This window comes from Miniopterus schreibersii (genome assembly GCF_964146895.1).
Source record: "Miniopterus schreibersii genome assembly, chromosome: 17".
NCBI classification, from domain to species: Eukaryota; Metazoa; Chordata; class Mammalia; order Chiroptera; family Miniopteridae; genus Miniopterus; species Miniopterus schreibersii.
The window spans coordinates 14,772,009-14,788,891 of record NC_138117.1 but is presented as its reverse complement, the minus strand read 5'-3'; the positions used below and the strand labels follow the sequence as shown (position 1 = coordinate 14,788,891).

The 16,883-nt window shown below is 42.7% G+C and overlaps 1 protein-coding gene across 3 annotated transcripts in view; it reads left to right on the top strand.

Annotated features, from left to right (window-relative positions):
- Window positions 1–16,883, top strand: part of SAMD12 (sterile alpha motif domain containing 12) — a 276,682-nt gene that overhangs the window by 99,274 nt on the left and 160,525 nt on the right. For all 3 annotated transcript variants that reach the window (XM_081117395.1, XM_081117396.1, XM_081117394.1), the window contains exon 3: window positions 7,164–7,293. In XM_081117395.1, coding sequence (XP_080973521.1) covers window positions 7,164–7,293 — 130 coding nt within the window. The remainder of the gene's footprint in view (window positions 1–7,163; window positions 7,294–16,883) is intronic.

Sequence of the window (16,883 nt, the reverse complement as noted above, 5' to 3'; positions counted from 1 at the left end):
TACATGCAGGCGTTCACCTCGCGGCTTGTGAGCAGCCACACATCTGGATGGCGCTCCTTTATAAATGGCTCCACCAGGCGCCTGGGGAACCGGGATGGATCTTTGACATGGGATTAGGAAACTCTGCCAGTGGTGGTGCCTGGAGACAGGAAAGAGCCGGCTCTGAGTCGGAGGGAAACCAGGGAGGCCGCCTGTCACGGGCAGACGCGAGGCGATGTTTGTGTCGCGCAGTGCAGCCCAGCCTGGATAAACAGGAGCATCCCTTTCCCTCTCCTGATTGGGAATCTTAATCTTTCCATCTTTCTTTTCCTCCCTTTTTCTATATTTTCTCACCTTTTTCTTGTTCTTATACCCACCTTTTCCTGGTGCCTTTTAACACTCCTTCCTTATCAGTTGTTTTTCTTCGGGTCTTAGCACACTGCCCCCTAACACTCTCTCAGAGTGCCTGCAACTCAGCTGAAGTCAGCTGGGCTCCAAGGACTCTGTGTCCCCTGTGCTGCGCTGTTGCTTCCCCACCTCAGGCTTGGGAGTCCAGCAGGAGAGCATATTAATGCCGTTCAGCAGATGTGAAGATATACTTTCCCGAACACATAGTACCTGGCAAGCATTTCTAAAGTGCTTTAGATAAACCGTTTTTAATCCTTCCACGAGCAACAAGCTAGGCATTATATCCAGTGCACTGAGGACCACGTTAAGCCGCGCCAGTGACTAGCCCAAGGTCACAGTGCTAGCGAATGCCACAGCTGGCCTTCAGTTCAGGTCTGTGCGCTTCCAGATGCCTAAAGCTTTTTGCATTACATCTCTCCTGTGTCAGTGTAAAATGAAAAAATATTGAGGATCAGAAATGTGAGCTATCTTGCTAAGAATTGTAGTGCTAGAATGACCCTGCTTTTTTTGGCTCAGTGTAGGAGAAATCTAATCAGAGCAAAGGCTGTTTTATTCCCAACCTGGGAATGTCAAGAACACAGCTGGGACTCGAACCGGTTTTCTGACACTCAAGGATATAGGAGCTGTGATAGATGATGACCGACCAGAGGAGTCTTTCATTCGTTTGACAAATAATTACTGAGTGCCTGCTATGTGCCAGGCACTGTCCTAAAGTTTAGGATTCTTCACAAAATAAGAAAGATCCCTGCCCTTGTGGAGGTTGCAAGGACATGGGGAAAGACAGATAATAAACAATAGACAAAATAAGTGAGCTGTGTAGTGTGTTAGATGATACTTGCTTTGGAGGTGGAGACAGTAGAGCAGATAGTAAGTACTGGAAGCTCCAGAGGGAGGAGTGTTGCATTTGTTAAAGAGGGAGATCAGGAATAGGACTTATGGAGGAGGTAGCATTTAAGCAAAGGATTGAAGGAGGTGGGAGAATTGGCCATGTAGGTATCTGGGAGAAGAGCATTCCAGGCAAAATAAGAAGTGGGCGTAGTCAGCATTCGTGAGCAAGGGCGAGGAATAGTGGGAGCAGTAGGTGGTAGGGGAAGAGCAGTGAAGCTGACACCAGATAGTGGGCATCCAGATGGCTTGAGGCTTTGTAGACTGTTTTAAAGATTTAAAATAAGGGAAAGGGGGAAACACAATGACCTTAGGTGTATTCGGTGGATGAAGTAGCCTAGGTGCGGCCTGATGGCGTTCCTGATCAGGATCGTGGCAGTGTTCATGGTGAGAAGAGACTGGGGCATGTATATGCGTGAAGGTAGACCCCTCAGGTTTTCCCCTTAGATCAGATGTGGAATGCAAGACAGAGAGAGGAGTCTGGTGAATCCACGATTTGGGGCTTCAGAAACAAGAAGTATCGAGTGTCAGGTGAGATGAAGGCCATTTTGAGAACAGGAGTCAGTTTTGGACACGTTGAATTTGAAATGTTAATTAGATATGAAAGCGTAACAGAAGTCATCAGCTCTACGTATGATTCAGTAGTTTGGAGAGTAGGCTGGGCCGGAGATATACTTGGGGACTCACTAGTGGATACCTTGAAAAAAAGGCGTGAGACCTCGTGGAGAGCGCCGACGTGTGTACAGTGGAAATGAACGCAGTGGGTGGTGACGTTTGTCTTGTATTTCACCACAGGCAGGACTCAAGAATCAGTGAGAAAGAAGATGGAAGGTTGATTCTTGGCTTCAATATAAAAGACCATTTAAACCACTAGAACTTACTGGCAATGGAGTGCAGGATGCGTTTTTTTGATACTGCAAATTTTCATGAAGAGTCTTGAATCTTCATCATTGTTTTCCCAAAATTCGTGCAGGTCTCTTCCTCCTCCTTGCCCCCTAAAAAACAGAGAAAAGAAAATAATAGTAATTCTTTTCTACTAAGGGATTTATAGTTAGTCTTTATTTATTCAAGTAAAGTTGCTTACACACATGTACACCCCTGTTCCATCATAGTCCATCAAACCTGCTAGAATAGACACTGATGGATCGTTGTATGCTCTCCCCCCGCCCCCTCCAGTCTCCTTTTTTTTTTTTCCACAGTCTAGTAAGATTACACAATGAAAGGCAATAAAATAGTAGATTGGGCACTAAAGAAGCAGCATTGCAAGATGATTAGGAAAGGAAGAAGCAGTGTTGAGCTTGCAAACACTTGCTTATAAATGAGCTGCTGCAGATATGTTTACCACTTCCTGATATTTGGCCATAAAGCTCTCTTTGTCCTTCTGGTGGGTGTAAACACTCTCTGCTTTCTCTACTTTTCCACAGTCAGCTCCCTAGGCCTCCTGTAAGCTTACCCAGTTGAATTTGTACAGCCCTCAGGAGCTTAAAATTGCACTATTCCCTTATAAATCAAAACCCAATAAATTAAAAGGGAATTTATATTGCAAAACAGATAAGGGGTAATTGGATTACAAAATAAAATTGAACTTTAGAAGTGGTTTGTGTATGTTCTTTCCGTAACACTTCTTTAAAGCATTTAATTATTTTATTAGCAGAAAAGCTTCAAGTTTGCCTTAAAGAAATTAAAACTTAAGAGTTCTTTCTAGTTAAATACAAATTAGAAAATACTATAAAGCATAGCTGAAATTATTGTCTAAAATAGAATCATTTGAAAAAAAAAAAAAAAGTAACTTGCAAACTAACTTTCCCTCAAAGATGTGTGTCTTGGATAAAGTGAGGTCTTCCTGTAAAATAGAAAGTAAAGGCACTTTCTGCTTGTCTATAGAAAGGCCAGGACCGGCTCAGAAAGGAAGTGCCTGCAGTTTTGCTTGGTGTCACCAGGTAGAGGTTAAAATAACAAACTGCCTCCAGCCTCTCTCAGGGCAGCAAAAGCAACCAAAATTGCCTCCAGAGCTATAAATGCAGAGAGTGCTGTAGTAGACTGAGTATGGGGAAAAAGAACTGGCGCAAATGTTGTTTTTTTAATATTTGCCTCTGGGCAGGACTTTTTTATTAGTTTACTATTTCTAGTAAATATGAAATACTATCTCTTTGTTTTACAAACCATTATTATTTTGGTTTAGGCTCCTATTGTGGAAAAAAACACACAGCCCAAATCAGACAAAATTATCATCTGTGGGTGGAAAGAGAGGTGTGAGTGTTGGGTGGCCGAGGAAAGAGGAGCTGTTCAAATAACCAGGGAACTATTAAGATTCGACAGCTCTGCACCACCCAGTGGAACAATGTGATAGTTTGATGTGAGTTGAACAAATGCTTGGTGTTTCAAATTGCACATAGGAATAAAGGTTAAGCTCTTTAAAGGAATGAGGTTATGACTTTCACTCCCCAAAACTTGGTTGCTGTTGAGGATGTGGCATCAGGATAGACTGGAGAAGTCCTGAGAGCACCTGGGGTGCTACAAAGAGAAGTTCAGGCAGAACAAATGAAAGTCTGCTCCGAGAATCCAGAAAGAAGCGGCAGGCAGACTGGGGCAGCTGGAGTCACCGCGGCTCCTAATGTGGAACAAACTGATAACCGCTGCATAATAAAGCCAAGGCAAAGAGTCAGCTAAGAAATGGGGCCCATGCTTGCATCGCTATCTGATTAAGGAGAGATGATTAGTGCTTGTCCATAGTAGGAAGCCTTATTCCTCCCATTTTATTTGCTCTACCAGTTTCCATGGAGGCATATCTCTGTAGGTTCATTCAGCCTTAAAAATCTCTGCCTAAAGCTTTGTGTTTATTGCTGCTCAAGCAGGTGATAACCAAATGACCGCTTAGCAGGAGTCTATTCTGAATGAAAAACAAATCAGCTTTTTCAGTGTTAGGCTCAGACACCTGGATTTAGGAGAAGAGGAAAATGGCTAACCGAAGCCTACACGGTGGGCTGGTGAGGCTGAGTTCTGAGATGACGGCACGGCTGAGTTCGTCTCTGCCTGGGCCTCCAGCTGAATGGACTTGTCTTGGTACCGAGGCTCCCCTGTTTCCCAGGAAATGGGCCAGTTAAAGAATGGCCCTCCAGGAAGGTTGGTGTATTGACGCTTAGGCAGCTTTACTCTCTTGCCTTTCCCTTCCTATTTCACAGCCTTCTGTGACTGGTTTGTAGGAGTCTTCAAGGGATGTGATCAGCTTTACTTGCAGCAAACTTGCAAGGGGCTGCAGGGTAATGATGTGTCAGCTATGAACTCATTCAACTAATCTGGAGGAAATTTTAGAGCAGGAAAGAGGCAGAGTCAGAGGTGCTGACTTGTGAAACGTGGTGGTAAGTGTATTTCTAGCTAAAAGAGCCAAAATTCTAGTGTCCTGATCACGCAAAGGAAAGGAGGCGATGGTGGGCAAAAAGGGAAAAACTGAACAACGAAACATTTACTCATTTGTACCATCCATGCCAGAGTCCACCTGGCTCATAAAAATTAGGAAAGCAGAGGGCAAATGTCTGGCAGCCTGTGACTCGGGGATGGAGGGTTGAAGGAAGAGGCCAGGTTTCACTAGGAGCCACATGAGCACGGCACAAGTCGGTGGAGGGCAGCAAGGGCCATCCTTGAAATTCACTGCTGAATAAATAGTAAGTAGGTCTGTGAGCCCAGACTCTGTGAGAACGGTCTCATGTCATTAATTCATTCACTTATTCGTTGTGGCTGTATCTATTACATGCAGGGCACTCCGGAGAGCTGTTGTAACAGTTCTGTCTTCACTGAGTATATAACTTAGTGTTCCACTTACTAGGTTTGCAAAACAAATTACTCCAAAATTTAGTGGTGAAAGACAACTATTTATGATGCTCGTGGATTATGTGGGTCAGGAATTCACTTAGGGCTCAGCAGGGACAGCTTGTCTCTGCATCATGGTGTCTAGGGGCCTCAGTGGGAAGATTCAAAGGCTGGTGGCTGAATCCATCTGAAGCTTGTTTGAGGGATGGTGTTGGTGGTTGCTGTCAGCTGAGACCTTAGCTGGGTGATTGGCCAAAACTCCTACACATGGTCTCTTCATGTGGTCTGGACTTCCTCACACTATGGTGGCTGGGTTCCAAAGAAGAGTGCCAGAGAGGGTAAGCCAGGCAGAAACTGTATCTTTTTTACCACCTAGCCTCAGAGTCACCTAGATAGCCTCAATTCTGCTGAACTCCATTGGCAAGAACCGTCACGGACCCTGGAGAAATTCAGAGGGAGAGAACATCAACCCCAAATATCAGTGGAGGAATGCCAGTCACAATAAATGAAAAGCATATAGGTATATGTGTACATATGTGTGTATATATGTGTACATACATAAAATCTGTATGTTTAATATAGATTTAATAAAAGTGGAAGAAATAAATTACCACAGCACAAACTAAGAAGTGATAAATGTTTTTGTGATTATTTTGTAAAGGATGGCACAAAGAATCGTACAACTAAAAATGTACTGATGAAAAAAACACCTGAGCACTAAGTTTTCTAAACTTGGATCACCCCCACTATTTTTACTATTATCTTATTATTTGTACTATTGTTTCCTTAATTTTTTCCTTAAAATTGACCTGTTTTTTTTTTACTCAAATTTTTTTAAAAGCCAACTAGATAGTACTACTAAAACTAAGATTTCCTTTTGCCATGATTTATTTGCCATAAAATAAAAGCAACCTTAAATATAATAAAAGTAAAACGGAACAGTTATTGGTCTTTAAATATACTGCTGCCTGTTGAAGGAGCTGAGGCTGAAGGGACCCCCTCTGTCAAAAAACATGCTGGCAAGTATTAGAAAGATGTTAAATCATACTCTTACAAAATTGAGGCTCTCCCCTTGACTTACTCTGAAAGACTAAAAGAGAAGTGAAAGCAAACGATTCTTAGTGAGAAGGTCAGTCGTAGTTATGGTCAGGTTTGTATGCCTCCCAACATCTTTTAAAGAACTATCAATATTATAATCCTGTTTTGTTGGCAAACACTGATCCCGATGATAAAAATGATAGGTAGCTAAGCTTTTATCTAGGTTCAAGCAAGTTCCTGGGCTTCATGAGGTAGACCAGCCTCTAGCACAGTTAATTGTTGTTAACTTACCGATGTATTTATAACCTGCTATCTGTCATAGCCTCTGGGGGTCCTTGTACCTGCTTGGTGTGGTTTTCTAAGCACCTCCTTGAAAGATCCAGTGAGTAATAAAGGGCTTGGCTAGTTGGCTTCCAGACAAGGCCCAGCTACCCCCATTATCTCATTACCATTCCCCACAAGCTGGTGGAATTGACTTCTTGCTTCCCCGCTGTGGCATAACTAATGTTCCTAGACTTTCTAGACCCGCCCTTAGTCCAGAGCTCCCAGGCCGACTTGCACTTTTTAGTATGCAGTATCTAAGTCCTGCAACATTCATTTTAAAGATAATTATTAGCATCTGCCAGGAACAGTGTTGTAGTAGGCCCTGGAGATATCAGAGGACAAACGGTATACACTTTCTTGGAATACAGAGAAAGGCCACTTGGAGGCAGCTATTTTCCCCCTAAAGTTTAATTAATTGCTTAGCAACACCATTGTCTTGTTGGATTACTCATCAGAAAACAGTACTTCCTGGAGATTTTCCCCAGTTGAGATGATAACTTGAGGACAGATGTCATTTTCATGGGCTTCTCTGCCTGGAGCTTTTCTTTCTGGTTTTCAGGGCTATGGAGAAGGTCTGCTGAGGTTAGGAAGACAACAGCCAGATATTTATCTCTGGGGAGCCCAGCCTGCAGCCTTTACCACACTCTGGGACTTCTAGTAGCAGCGCCTTTCTAGGCATGGGGTTGGCATTAACAGATTTTCTTTTGCTTCTTTATGTGCAGTCGTCTACAGTGAAGCTGTCAAAACCAGTGGCTCTGTGGACTCAGCAGGATGTCTGCAAATGGTTGAAGAAACATTGTCCTCATCAGTATCAGATCTACAGCGAGTCATTCAGACAGCATGACATAACTGGTAAAGTAGGCAGTAGCCAAAATATTTCACTCCCTCTCCCCTTAGCCATGGCCTTTCCCACACCCTTGCAATGGGACGGCATCTTCCTGCTGAAATTTTCTGGGGTGGGTTTCCTTTAAAAGGGGCGATCAATTCCTGATCCATGAGAGCCATGCTACTTAACAAGCCTAAGACGTCATTATAGAGAACTGTGGATTTCAAGTGTCCAATGTAAAAATATGTGGAAATCAGGATAAGGGATTGGGGGACTCTAGAGAAAATGAAAGCAAGCCTAGAGAAAAGAAAGGGAGGAAGTCTTTCAAATCAATTTGGTTACAGGATCAATAGGTAGATATTCTAAGTAGAAAAGATTTCTAAGTAGGAAAATTCTGAAGTGAGTAGAATAATACTAGCTCACTACCCCTGAGATGAATACCTTCAAAGCGCAAGTTAAGACTCCACTTAGGTCAGGGTCCTTTGAGAAATATATGTGGTGGTCAAGCAGCGCTTGGAAGCAGAAAATTTGACAGTGTCATGAACTGTAAAAGCCCTCGGATTGCATCTCTCAGTTGGAGAATGGAGTGGGCAAGGGGGAGAGCAGAGGCCCACCGTGGGAGCCCTTCAGAATAATGGGGTCTTTTGAAGACCTCACCTGCTCTGCCACCCAGAGAGTCTGCTTTCCATGGCTGCCGTATTCCCTCTCTCCCCCTTTGCAAACACCATGGTCAGAGATAGGACTGAGCAGTATGCTCTGTGCACCAAAACTGTGCTTCAGGAGGGAGGGGAAAAAAAGAAAGTTCTGATTCTAGCCCTAACCACTTTGGCTCAGTGGTTAGAGCGTCGGCCCTAGGACCAAAGGGTCCTGGGTTCAATTATGGCCAAGGTCACGTGCCTCGGTTGCAGACTCTGCCCTAGTCAGGGTGCATGCAGAAGGCAGCCAATCGATGTGTCTCTCTCACATCCATGTTTCTCTCTCTCTCTCTCCCCCTTCCACTCTCTTTGAAGAGCAATAGAAAAAATACCCTTGGGTGAGGATTGACAAACATGAAAAGAAGGTTCTGATTCTAGTGTAGAGTCTTCCTCTTTACTAAGAGAAAACTGATACTCTAGTGGGAAAGCAACTTGCCCTGGAGGAGCTCAGCACTCTAGCTGCCACGCCTCTTTCCAAACTCATGCTCTGTCTTCTGAAATCCTAACCTCTCTCTATAGAGTCCATTTACTCCTGTTTCTTTGGAAAGGGGTGTATTAAGCAGAAAGCATTTATTTTTGCAGTTCAGTGTTTGCCCTGTAACTTTGAGAGGACATGATGGGTGATTTCAAAGTGTGCTCCGTGGATGGAGCCCTTGGGTACACTCGAGGCTGCCCAGGTGACAAGGAGTGTGCTGTGGGTAGAGGTGGGTTTGTCAACCAAAGCAGCTCCCTTTGTCTGTTTTATATATTTGGATTACATAGAAAGCTTGATTTGGAATAACCCTCAGGCTTAAAAATCACTAAGCTGGATTGTCATGGAGCCCTGCTGAGCACCTTGATAACGTTTAAGTATATAAGGAACACACCCAAGTGTAGCTCGAGCTGAGTTAACAGAGCATGAAGTACTCCTAACTTCAGTATAAAAAAGGTCCTTAATTCACTTCCTCTCTCCCCTCAACCGGAGGTAATGGCCCATTTGGATAAAATTCCTGAAATCCTGAGGGCAGAGTTGGGACTTCGCTTAGACGCCAGCTGTTAGATTTTACTTCTTAGTTCCCTCCCTTAAGAGTCCCGTGTAAGGTCAGTTATTCCACCCCTGGAAGTGATCCATCAGTCAGGAACCATTTGGCTGATTATGGTAGCCTTCATCAGGTAGTGTCCGCTAATGTTTCTTAATGCCTGTGATCGTGAGGGCGAAGCCTTTTTGGTGATCTTATTTGAAAGTAGTGTTATCTCTCATTAAGGGTGAGAATTATGAGGTGCCCTTGAGGGAAGGGTGAGCATTTATAATGGTTTGAAGAAGATGAGCATTTGGCTCCTCGCAAATGAGGATCTCATGCTTCAATGCTTGTGGAGCAAATGGTCCCACTTCGCAAGGCTTTCTACTGAGTGGCACGAGGTTCAGGGGTGTGGGAAGGAGACACGTGTTTCAGACAGCTGCCTTACTGCTTTCGGTGACACCCTTGGTCTCCAGGGAGCACTGCCGGCATCAGTAAATTACAGCCTCTTTGGGACCTTGGGCAAGATCCTGGCAGGGATTCTGAGCAAGTTATTTAACCCCACTGCCTCATCTCCAAAGACAGAGATGATAATAGTACCCGCCTCAGAGCGTCGTTGTGAAAATTAAATGCATAAATATCAGTATAGTACTAAGTCGGCCATTTATTGACACCTTTTGTGTGCCAGCATCGCACTGTTATTCATGTCGAGACTCGTCAGGAGGTGTCTAAAAACACACGATGACTTCATTCTAAGGGCAGCCTGTTTTCTGGCAAGAAAAGAAAGCAGGGAATTATTTGGGGACTTAGGGATCAGAGAGAATGACTTCAGATTAACATTTGGTCCACTTTTTTCTCGACACTCACCTATTCGAGGCCTCAGAAGACCACTCTCTTCCCCTGTTCTCTGGCCCGGGATAGAATGTAAAATTCCCACATGATCACGAGTGCCAAGTGGCCAGAAAATAGCTTTCAGAACATAGGCCAGCCTGCGGTTACCAGCTCTGTGATGCTGGAAGCCGTGGGCATCCTAGTGCCCTTTGCAGCTATAACCAACAAAGCAAAGAGGCATATAAAATACCAGGGCGTGGGGACAGAGCCCAGCTCAACAGCCTCTGCAGACAGAAGAGTGACTTAGGGAAATGTCAGAGCAGTGGATGCGGCAACCGAGCTGTGTGATTTTTGTGAAGGTTACTTGATGCACTTCAGCTTTCTGGGGCTGGAAAGAGGGGGTGAGGATAGTCTCCCCTGGATGGTGTTGATGGGACAGTCGTTCGCGGTCGTAGTAAGCATGCAATGAACCTTAGCTGCTGCTGTTTCCTGAGCTGCTGTCCTGATTTCTCCGAAAACAGACAACACATATAAACAGTGTTGAATCCGTCTATCTTTATTTTCATGACAATTGGGAAATGAGCACCTAAGCAGGGAGGGAAATAATCTGGGCTAGTAAACACGCCGTGCTTGTCTGCAAGGCTGCAATAAAGATGTTCCTGCGGCCTGGCCGGGCCTGGCTCAGCGGTTGAGCGTTGATCTAGGATCCAGGCAGTCGGGGTTCGATTCCTGGTCAGGGCACATGCCCGTGTTGTGGGCTCGATCCCCAGCTGGGGGCATGCAGGAGGCAGCTAATCAGTGACTCTCTCATCATTGATGTCTCTCTCGCTCCCTCTCCCTTCCTCTCTCTGAAATCAATAAAGATATATTTAAAAAAAAAAAAAAAAGATGTCCCTGCATCTCTTGTGCTTAGATTCTCCTGGGCACTGCTGTTCTTTGACTCTCCTTATAGCAGGGGTCTCAAGTATCATGCTCATGAAGGAGGCCTGGTATATCAGTGTAACACAGAAACAATCCCTTAATTTAGAGGCAGACGGTACAGCGAATGTGAGTAAGAAAGAAGATGCTCTATATTACGCGGGAAGGAAGAAGGCATGGGCTTTCTGATGACAGGCCTGGGGCGAATGCTCCCACCTTGTCCTCCATCCCCAACTTTGGACACATGATAGCTGTACGCACAAGCTTCTCATCAGTGAAAGGACAATAATATTTATCTTCAAGTGTTACCGGGAAGACTGAATGGGATGATGCATGTGAAGGGCCTCGCTTAGTGCATAGTAGACATTTATCCACTTAGCAAGTATTTATGAAGCATCTACCCAGCACCGGGTTTGGGGAGTATAGCAATAAATAAGACTGTCAACATCTGTGTAGGTAAAAATGTGCGCGTCCGTGGAACACTGCGCATCGTCAACAGCACGCTGCTTTGGGTTATCGCACTCTGCGTCTGCAGAGTTGGTTTACAGCTCTGTAAGCGGATAGCAATACGAAATAATTCGTGTTGTAGACATGTAAATTCTGTCACGCTGAGTTTCAGGTGACTCCCCTGGCTACTGTGGAGAGGCGAGTTTTGCCTTCCATTTATGCATTCATTTCTCGGTCTCCCTGATCTGTAACTATGCCTGCTGTTCGGATCCTACTTTGAACTGGTGTTAACATCTTATCACTTTTCTCATTAATGAGTTAAGTAAAATCTTAAAACGTGATCATTTTTGTGTTGTTGATAGTCATGATTTGAACTTTCTTTGAAAACGTAACCTTTCACCTCGGTAGTTTAATTCTTTAATTTATGTTTTAACCTGTAATTTCACCCTGTGAACATTTTCTGACGCCTTTGTTTAAAGGACATTAAATCCTAAACAGATGTTGCCCCCAGTTTCTCCAAAGTCTGAGAAAACTTGTGATATGTTTTAAATCCACCAGCACGCAAAACCTTTTGCAAATTTTCTATTAGAAGTTCTGAGAATTTCATTGTGTCCAGAAGGTACCTGGTATTTTGTGGCAGATGTGTTTAATCAGAAGAGAAGCTGCTAGTGTTAACTCCCTGCAGAAAAGCTCTTAAAAAGGCATAAGGTGGTTAGAACTCCTGAGAGGCATTAGGATAGATAGATTTAAATCATCAGATTAGGCTTGAAGGAAAGAAATTTGTCTATTTTCCTGTGCTTGCACGATTTCTCTCCCCAGCTTTCTGAGGCCGGGCTTAGAATGCTGATGAGGAAGCCCCCCGGGGCAGGTGGAAGCTCACAGGCAGCTTTTCAGGTTCTTTCTGTGCGCATTTAAGAACCTTTCCAGGCCTGAGGCGTGGCAGCCCCTGCCTGCCTCGTATTCTCCCCGTGGTGGTTGCCAACGTCAGCTCAGCTCCTTCTTCCGCGCATCCCCCATCTGCAAAGCGTTCTTTCCCCTGCCAACTTCAGAGGCTCATGTTCATGGGTGAAGCACTCAGACCTCCCAGAATACAGAACGTCTTTTAAAAGCGATTTTGAATGTGTCAAAGGTTTTCGTGTTGGCTGCTTTGCGAACGGCAACAGGAATCCTTTAGATGCCTGGATGTATACGGGGATAAATAGTTATCCTATGGGTAGCCCCTGCAAATGGTCAGTATTGATCTGTCATATTTCTCGGTCCTCTGGTCCTTTTTGTGCTTCCAGCACTGCCCATTTGTACCTCTTTCCCCTTCTCCAAGCACCCCGCTGAGATGTAGCCCCTGGAATGTTCTGTTTACGCTGCTGAATAAAGGGGAGGCCTCTTTCTCGTTCTCAGACCTTCAGGCTGCGGCCCTGTGCATTTGCTAACATTGTTCCCTCCAGTGGGCACTCCTCCCAGCTGCTCTGCCCCTTTCTCCTGCTGTCTTGTCTTTTATTACAGTTCGAGTTCCCCATGGAGACCAGTGGGGTGTGTAGTTAACAGGTGTCAAAAGAAGTGGAATAATTACTTTATGTGATGTACCTGTGAGAATACTACTTCTAGAATCCAGGTTAGTCAAATAAACTGTGGGTATATTTACCACTGTGCCTTCTCTGTACATTTTCTTATCTTTATTGGTTTTCCCCTCTGGGTATTATGTTCTACTTTTCTATATCTTTGCATTTTTGTTATATGTCTATTTTGTACGAACTGCTCTACAATTTTTATTGTACCTCAAGCAGCATTGTATTTCTGCAGAGGAAAGTTTCATCAGGGCCTATGGTTCCCATAATCGAATTTTCCAGGAACAGAATTTATTCTTTGTTTTTAACCCCTTTTGATGGAAAGTGTACAAACATCACTTTTATACTCAGCATTCTTAAACCAAAAGTGCTGAATTTGGTTGTCTTGATGATTCAGGATAACAGCCTTCTCGATGTTGGAAAGGCCTTTAGTTAGGATGTCATCCAAGGTTTCATGAGGTTGGTAAAAAATACCCCTTTCAATGAGAAGTACAAATGGAGATCAAAATATCAGCTTCATTCCTGATAAACCTTTTTGGGAGAATGCCAGTTAGGTCTTCAAACAAATCTATTTGCTAAGAATATTTTTGCTTTGAATGAGGCGTTCTGATCGTTGGCACGGGGTGCTGGCCCTTTTACCTTGTGGCATAAAGCAGATTACATCAGGCACACAGGTCACAAGAGAGGACACAACAGGAGACTGGACTGTTGCCCTGAGAAGTTATAAACTATCTGATGAGATTTCCCTAATATGTTTACCATCTATTTCATCTGTTTCTCCTTCCTCTGGCTTCAGAAAACCTGGCCTTGTTCCCTTCTGCAGACATACCTCAGAGAAATTGCAGGTTCAGTTCCAGGCCACCACAATAAAGAGACTATCACAATAAACCAAATAATACAAGTAAGTAACACAATAATAAATAATAATACAAGATAGACTCGGTGTTTTGCATACTCACACTGTAAACCTACTTTTGCCCACCCTGTATTGAAATAACTATCTGTGATTCTAGGTGGGTACTGGAAATATCAGGGGAAATACTTTGTAAAGTATATGATTATCTAACCACTATGCTGTACACCTGAAACTAATACAAAATAATATTGAATGAAAACTGTAATTGAAAAATAAAATTTAAAAAGAAAATAGATGAAAAGGGGAGTACTTTCAAACTCATTTTATGAGACCAAAATAACCATGGTACCAAAACCTGACAAAGATATTACAAAAATGTTACGGTATAGACCAAGGTCTTTCATGAACATAAACCTAAAAACCTTCACAAAATGCAAACAAATTGAATCTAGCAATAGACAAAAAGATTATATCATGGTCATGTGTACATAGGAGTGCAGGGTTGACTCAGTTTTTGAAAATCAATGTGATTTACCACATCAACAGAATAAATGAAGAAAGTCATATGATCATCTCACTAGATAAAGAAGGCTGATGGTTTCAGCTCTGATATGTAAAGAGCTTAGATATCATCATTTGGATCTTTACTACAATAAAAGGCTGGACAAACTGCAAATTGATGATTTTTTTTTTTTTTTTTTTTTTTTTGGCCCATTAGAGAATTGATGCCACAAGGGCAGTCATCATCCTGAGATCTGGAGAGTAACGCACATGCAGGAGATATAGCCCTGAAGGCTTTCTTAGCTGGAACAGAAACCAACCCAGCAATAACGAAGAAAAGATTTGGACACTTTATAAAGAAGATTTAGAAATGACCCATAAACACATAAAAATATGCTCAGCAATATTCATTCATCAGGGAAATGCAAATAAAACCACTGTGAGGTACCACTTTATACCAAGTTCAGTTGAGTGACTCAAGGAGAGTCCAGCTGCTGAGCACTTAACATCAGGAGATAAGAGGAGTTAAAACCTAGAAAGTACTTGGAATAGTGCCTGGCACATTGTAGGGACTCAATAAATGTGGCCTGTCATCATCACTGTTGGTCTATGTTTAGTGAATTATGAGCATTTAATGAGTACCACTAGGGGCCACAGCAGGATAGAAAAACAGGATTCCTTGACACCAGACTGGAAGGGACCTCATTCCGCCTCCTGTAATTCACATGACTAAAGCCTTGAGCTAAACGAGTTGTGTAAGAGCATATAACTCTTCAGATTACCAGAAAAATATTAAAAGCTAGGTCACTAGCTGTGGAAGATCAGGAGACCATTCTTAGAGGAAGGCCAACAACTTACCTCACGTAGAAGTAACCAGAACAGGGGCCTGAAATGGGCAAGACACCTTTAGCGAGCGTGTTTTTCCACTCCAAATTCCAAGAGCAGAATGGAGGTTTTATAGCCACAAAGCTCAGTCTCTTCCTTATTTTCACCAGGTCCAGCTTTTCTTTCTTTTCCTCCTTTTATTCCACCTTTCTAGTCCCCTTTGAGAATGTCAAAGGATTCTAGATCAAATATGACCAAAAGTCTGACTTCCTTTGCTGCTTACTTTGAACACTAAGCATTTCACCTAATCAGAGAAAATAAGTTGATTAAGCACAATCTCTTTTGATAAATCCTTCTTTGCTTTTTAGCTTCTGTACCCATTTGATGCCTTTTTTTTTTTATACTGATGACTGTTAATTACTGTGTCTGTTTTGTTTTGTGTGTTTTGGAAAAGCACTGAAGTCAGATTGCAAAATTGGAGCTCCCCTCCTCTTGGTTTTGTTCCCAATTCCTGTTTGAAAATTAATACACTGTGTACTCCCTTCCTGTCAGGTCCGATTCCCCATCCCCATCTTACAGAGCCCCAGGTTGCACAGGCAGAACCTCCATCACTACATTCTCTTGGGGGATTGGAAATTATGCCCTTTTAGAGGCAGTCTGCTAAAAGCGAGTCTTCCTTCAGAGGGCATCGTTTATGGTGATGATTGTGATGCCAATGTTCTTAATGGAACAAAATGAGACCCACATTCATAGGATTAATTATGTTTAAGATCTTGTGACCTTATCTTGAATGAAATACGGCTGCCCTCAAGAGTTCTTGGCCAGTGTCATTTTAGGCCACTGTGTTTGGGCTCTCATGTTCCTCATTCAGAGTCTCCTTAGATGTTTTCAATTCCCACATTAACTTTAGGGTAATATAGCCAGCTTTTTAATTGCTCTTGCCAAGCTTTATATCTTGGATAGTTAGGAAAGATTAGGGAAAGCATGGGCTGTAAAGACCTGTGATGGAGGCCCCTCCACTGATTATTCACTGTGAGTTCCTTGGCCAAGTCTATTAAACCTCTATGAACTTCTGTTTCCCTTTCTCTAAAATGTAACTATGATCATGTGTAACTTACAGAATTGGTATTAGTTATTATTGATCTGTACTTTATGGACTTCATTAAAAAGTTTTTAAGAAGCAAAGAAGAGCATAGAAATCACTTTGCAAATGGGAAAGAATTATTTAAATGTATATGTGTGTGTAAATATCTATACGTGTGTGTATACGTACGCATTTGTGTGTACTTAGTTTTTGTTTTCATCGTTTAAGAGTATCTCAGTTCTCTAATTAGGGCCCTAAAACCTATCAGGCAGTTTCAGTATTCCCAGCTACCAAAATTTTGCTTTGCCCAATGCACTTTTGAGTAATAATAATTATTGTAAATGAATATCAGCTTATCTCCCAAGCATATACTTAGCAGCAAATACTCCCAAGATAGTTTCTAGTAACTTAGAATATAAAGAATTCAGAAGATCTGATTCTTGTCCTAAAGGAAATGATCATGTTGGGGAAAATCATACATTTAAAAAATATTGAGCATTTATGTGCTAGGCACTCTTGTAAGTATTTTGCATAAATTATTTGGGTTTATCTTCACAGTAACCCCATAAGATAATATTATTATTACCCCCATTTTACAAATAAGGAAAATGAGCTCAGAAAACTTAGGCTTCTTGTCATGTGTCATAGAAACCGAAAAGTGGCAAAGTCAGGATTTTAACCCAGGGCCGCCTGAATCCAAAGCTCATGTTTAGACCTCTGTGCAGTGAAAGATAGTATTTTATAAGTCTGAGTGAGGCAGAAAGTAAAGATGAGAGTAAGTACCAGGTATTTGAAAAGGGACTCCTATCTATGAGTCTAGTTGATTGGAAAATCTGCTAGAAGGAGACTGAATTTATTTTATGAAATTTTAGAAGAGAAAGCCCCTAAAATATCAAGTT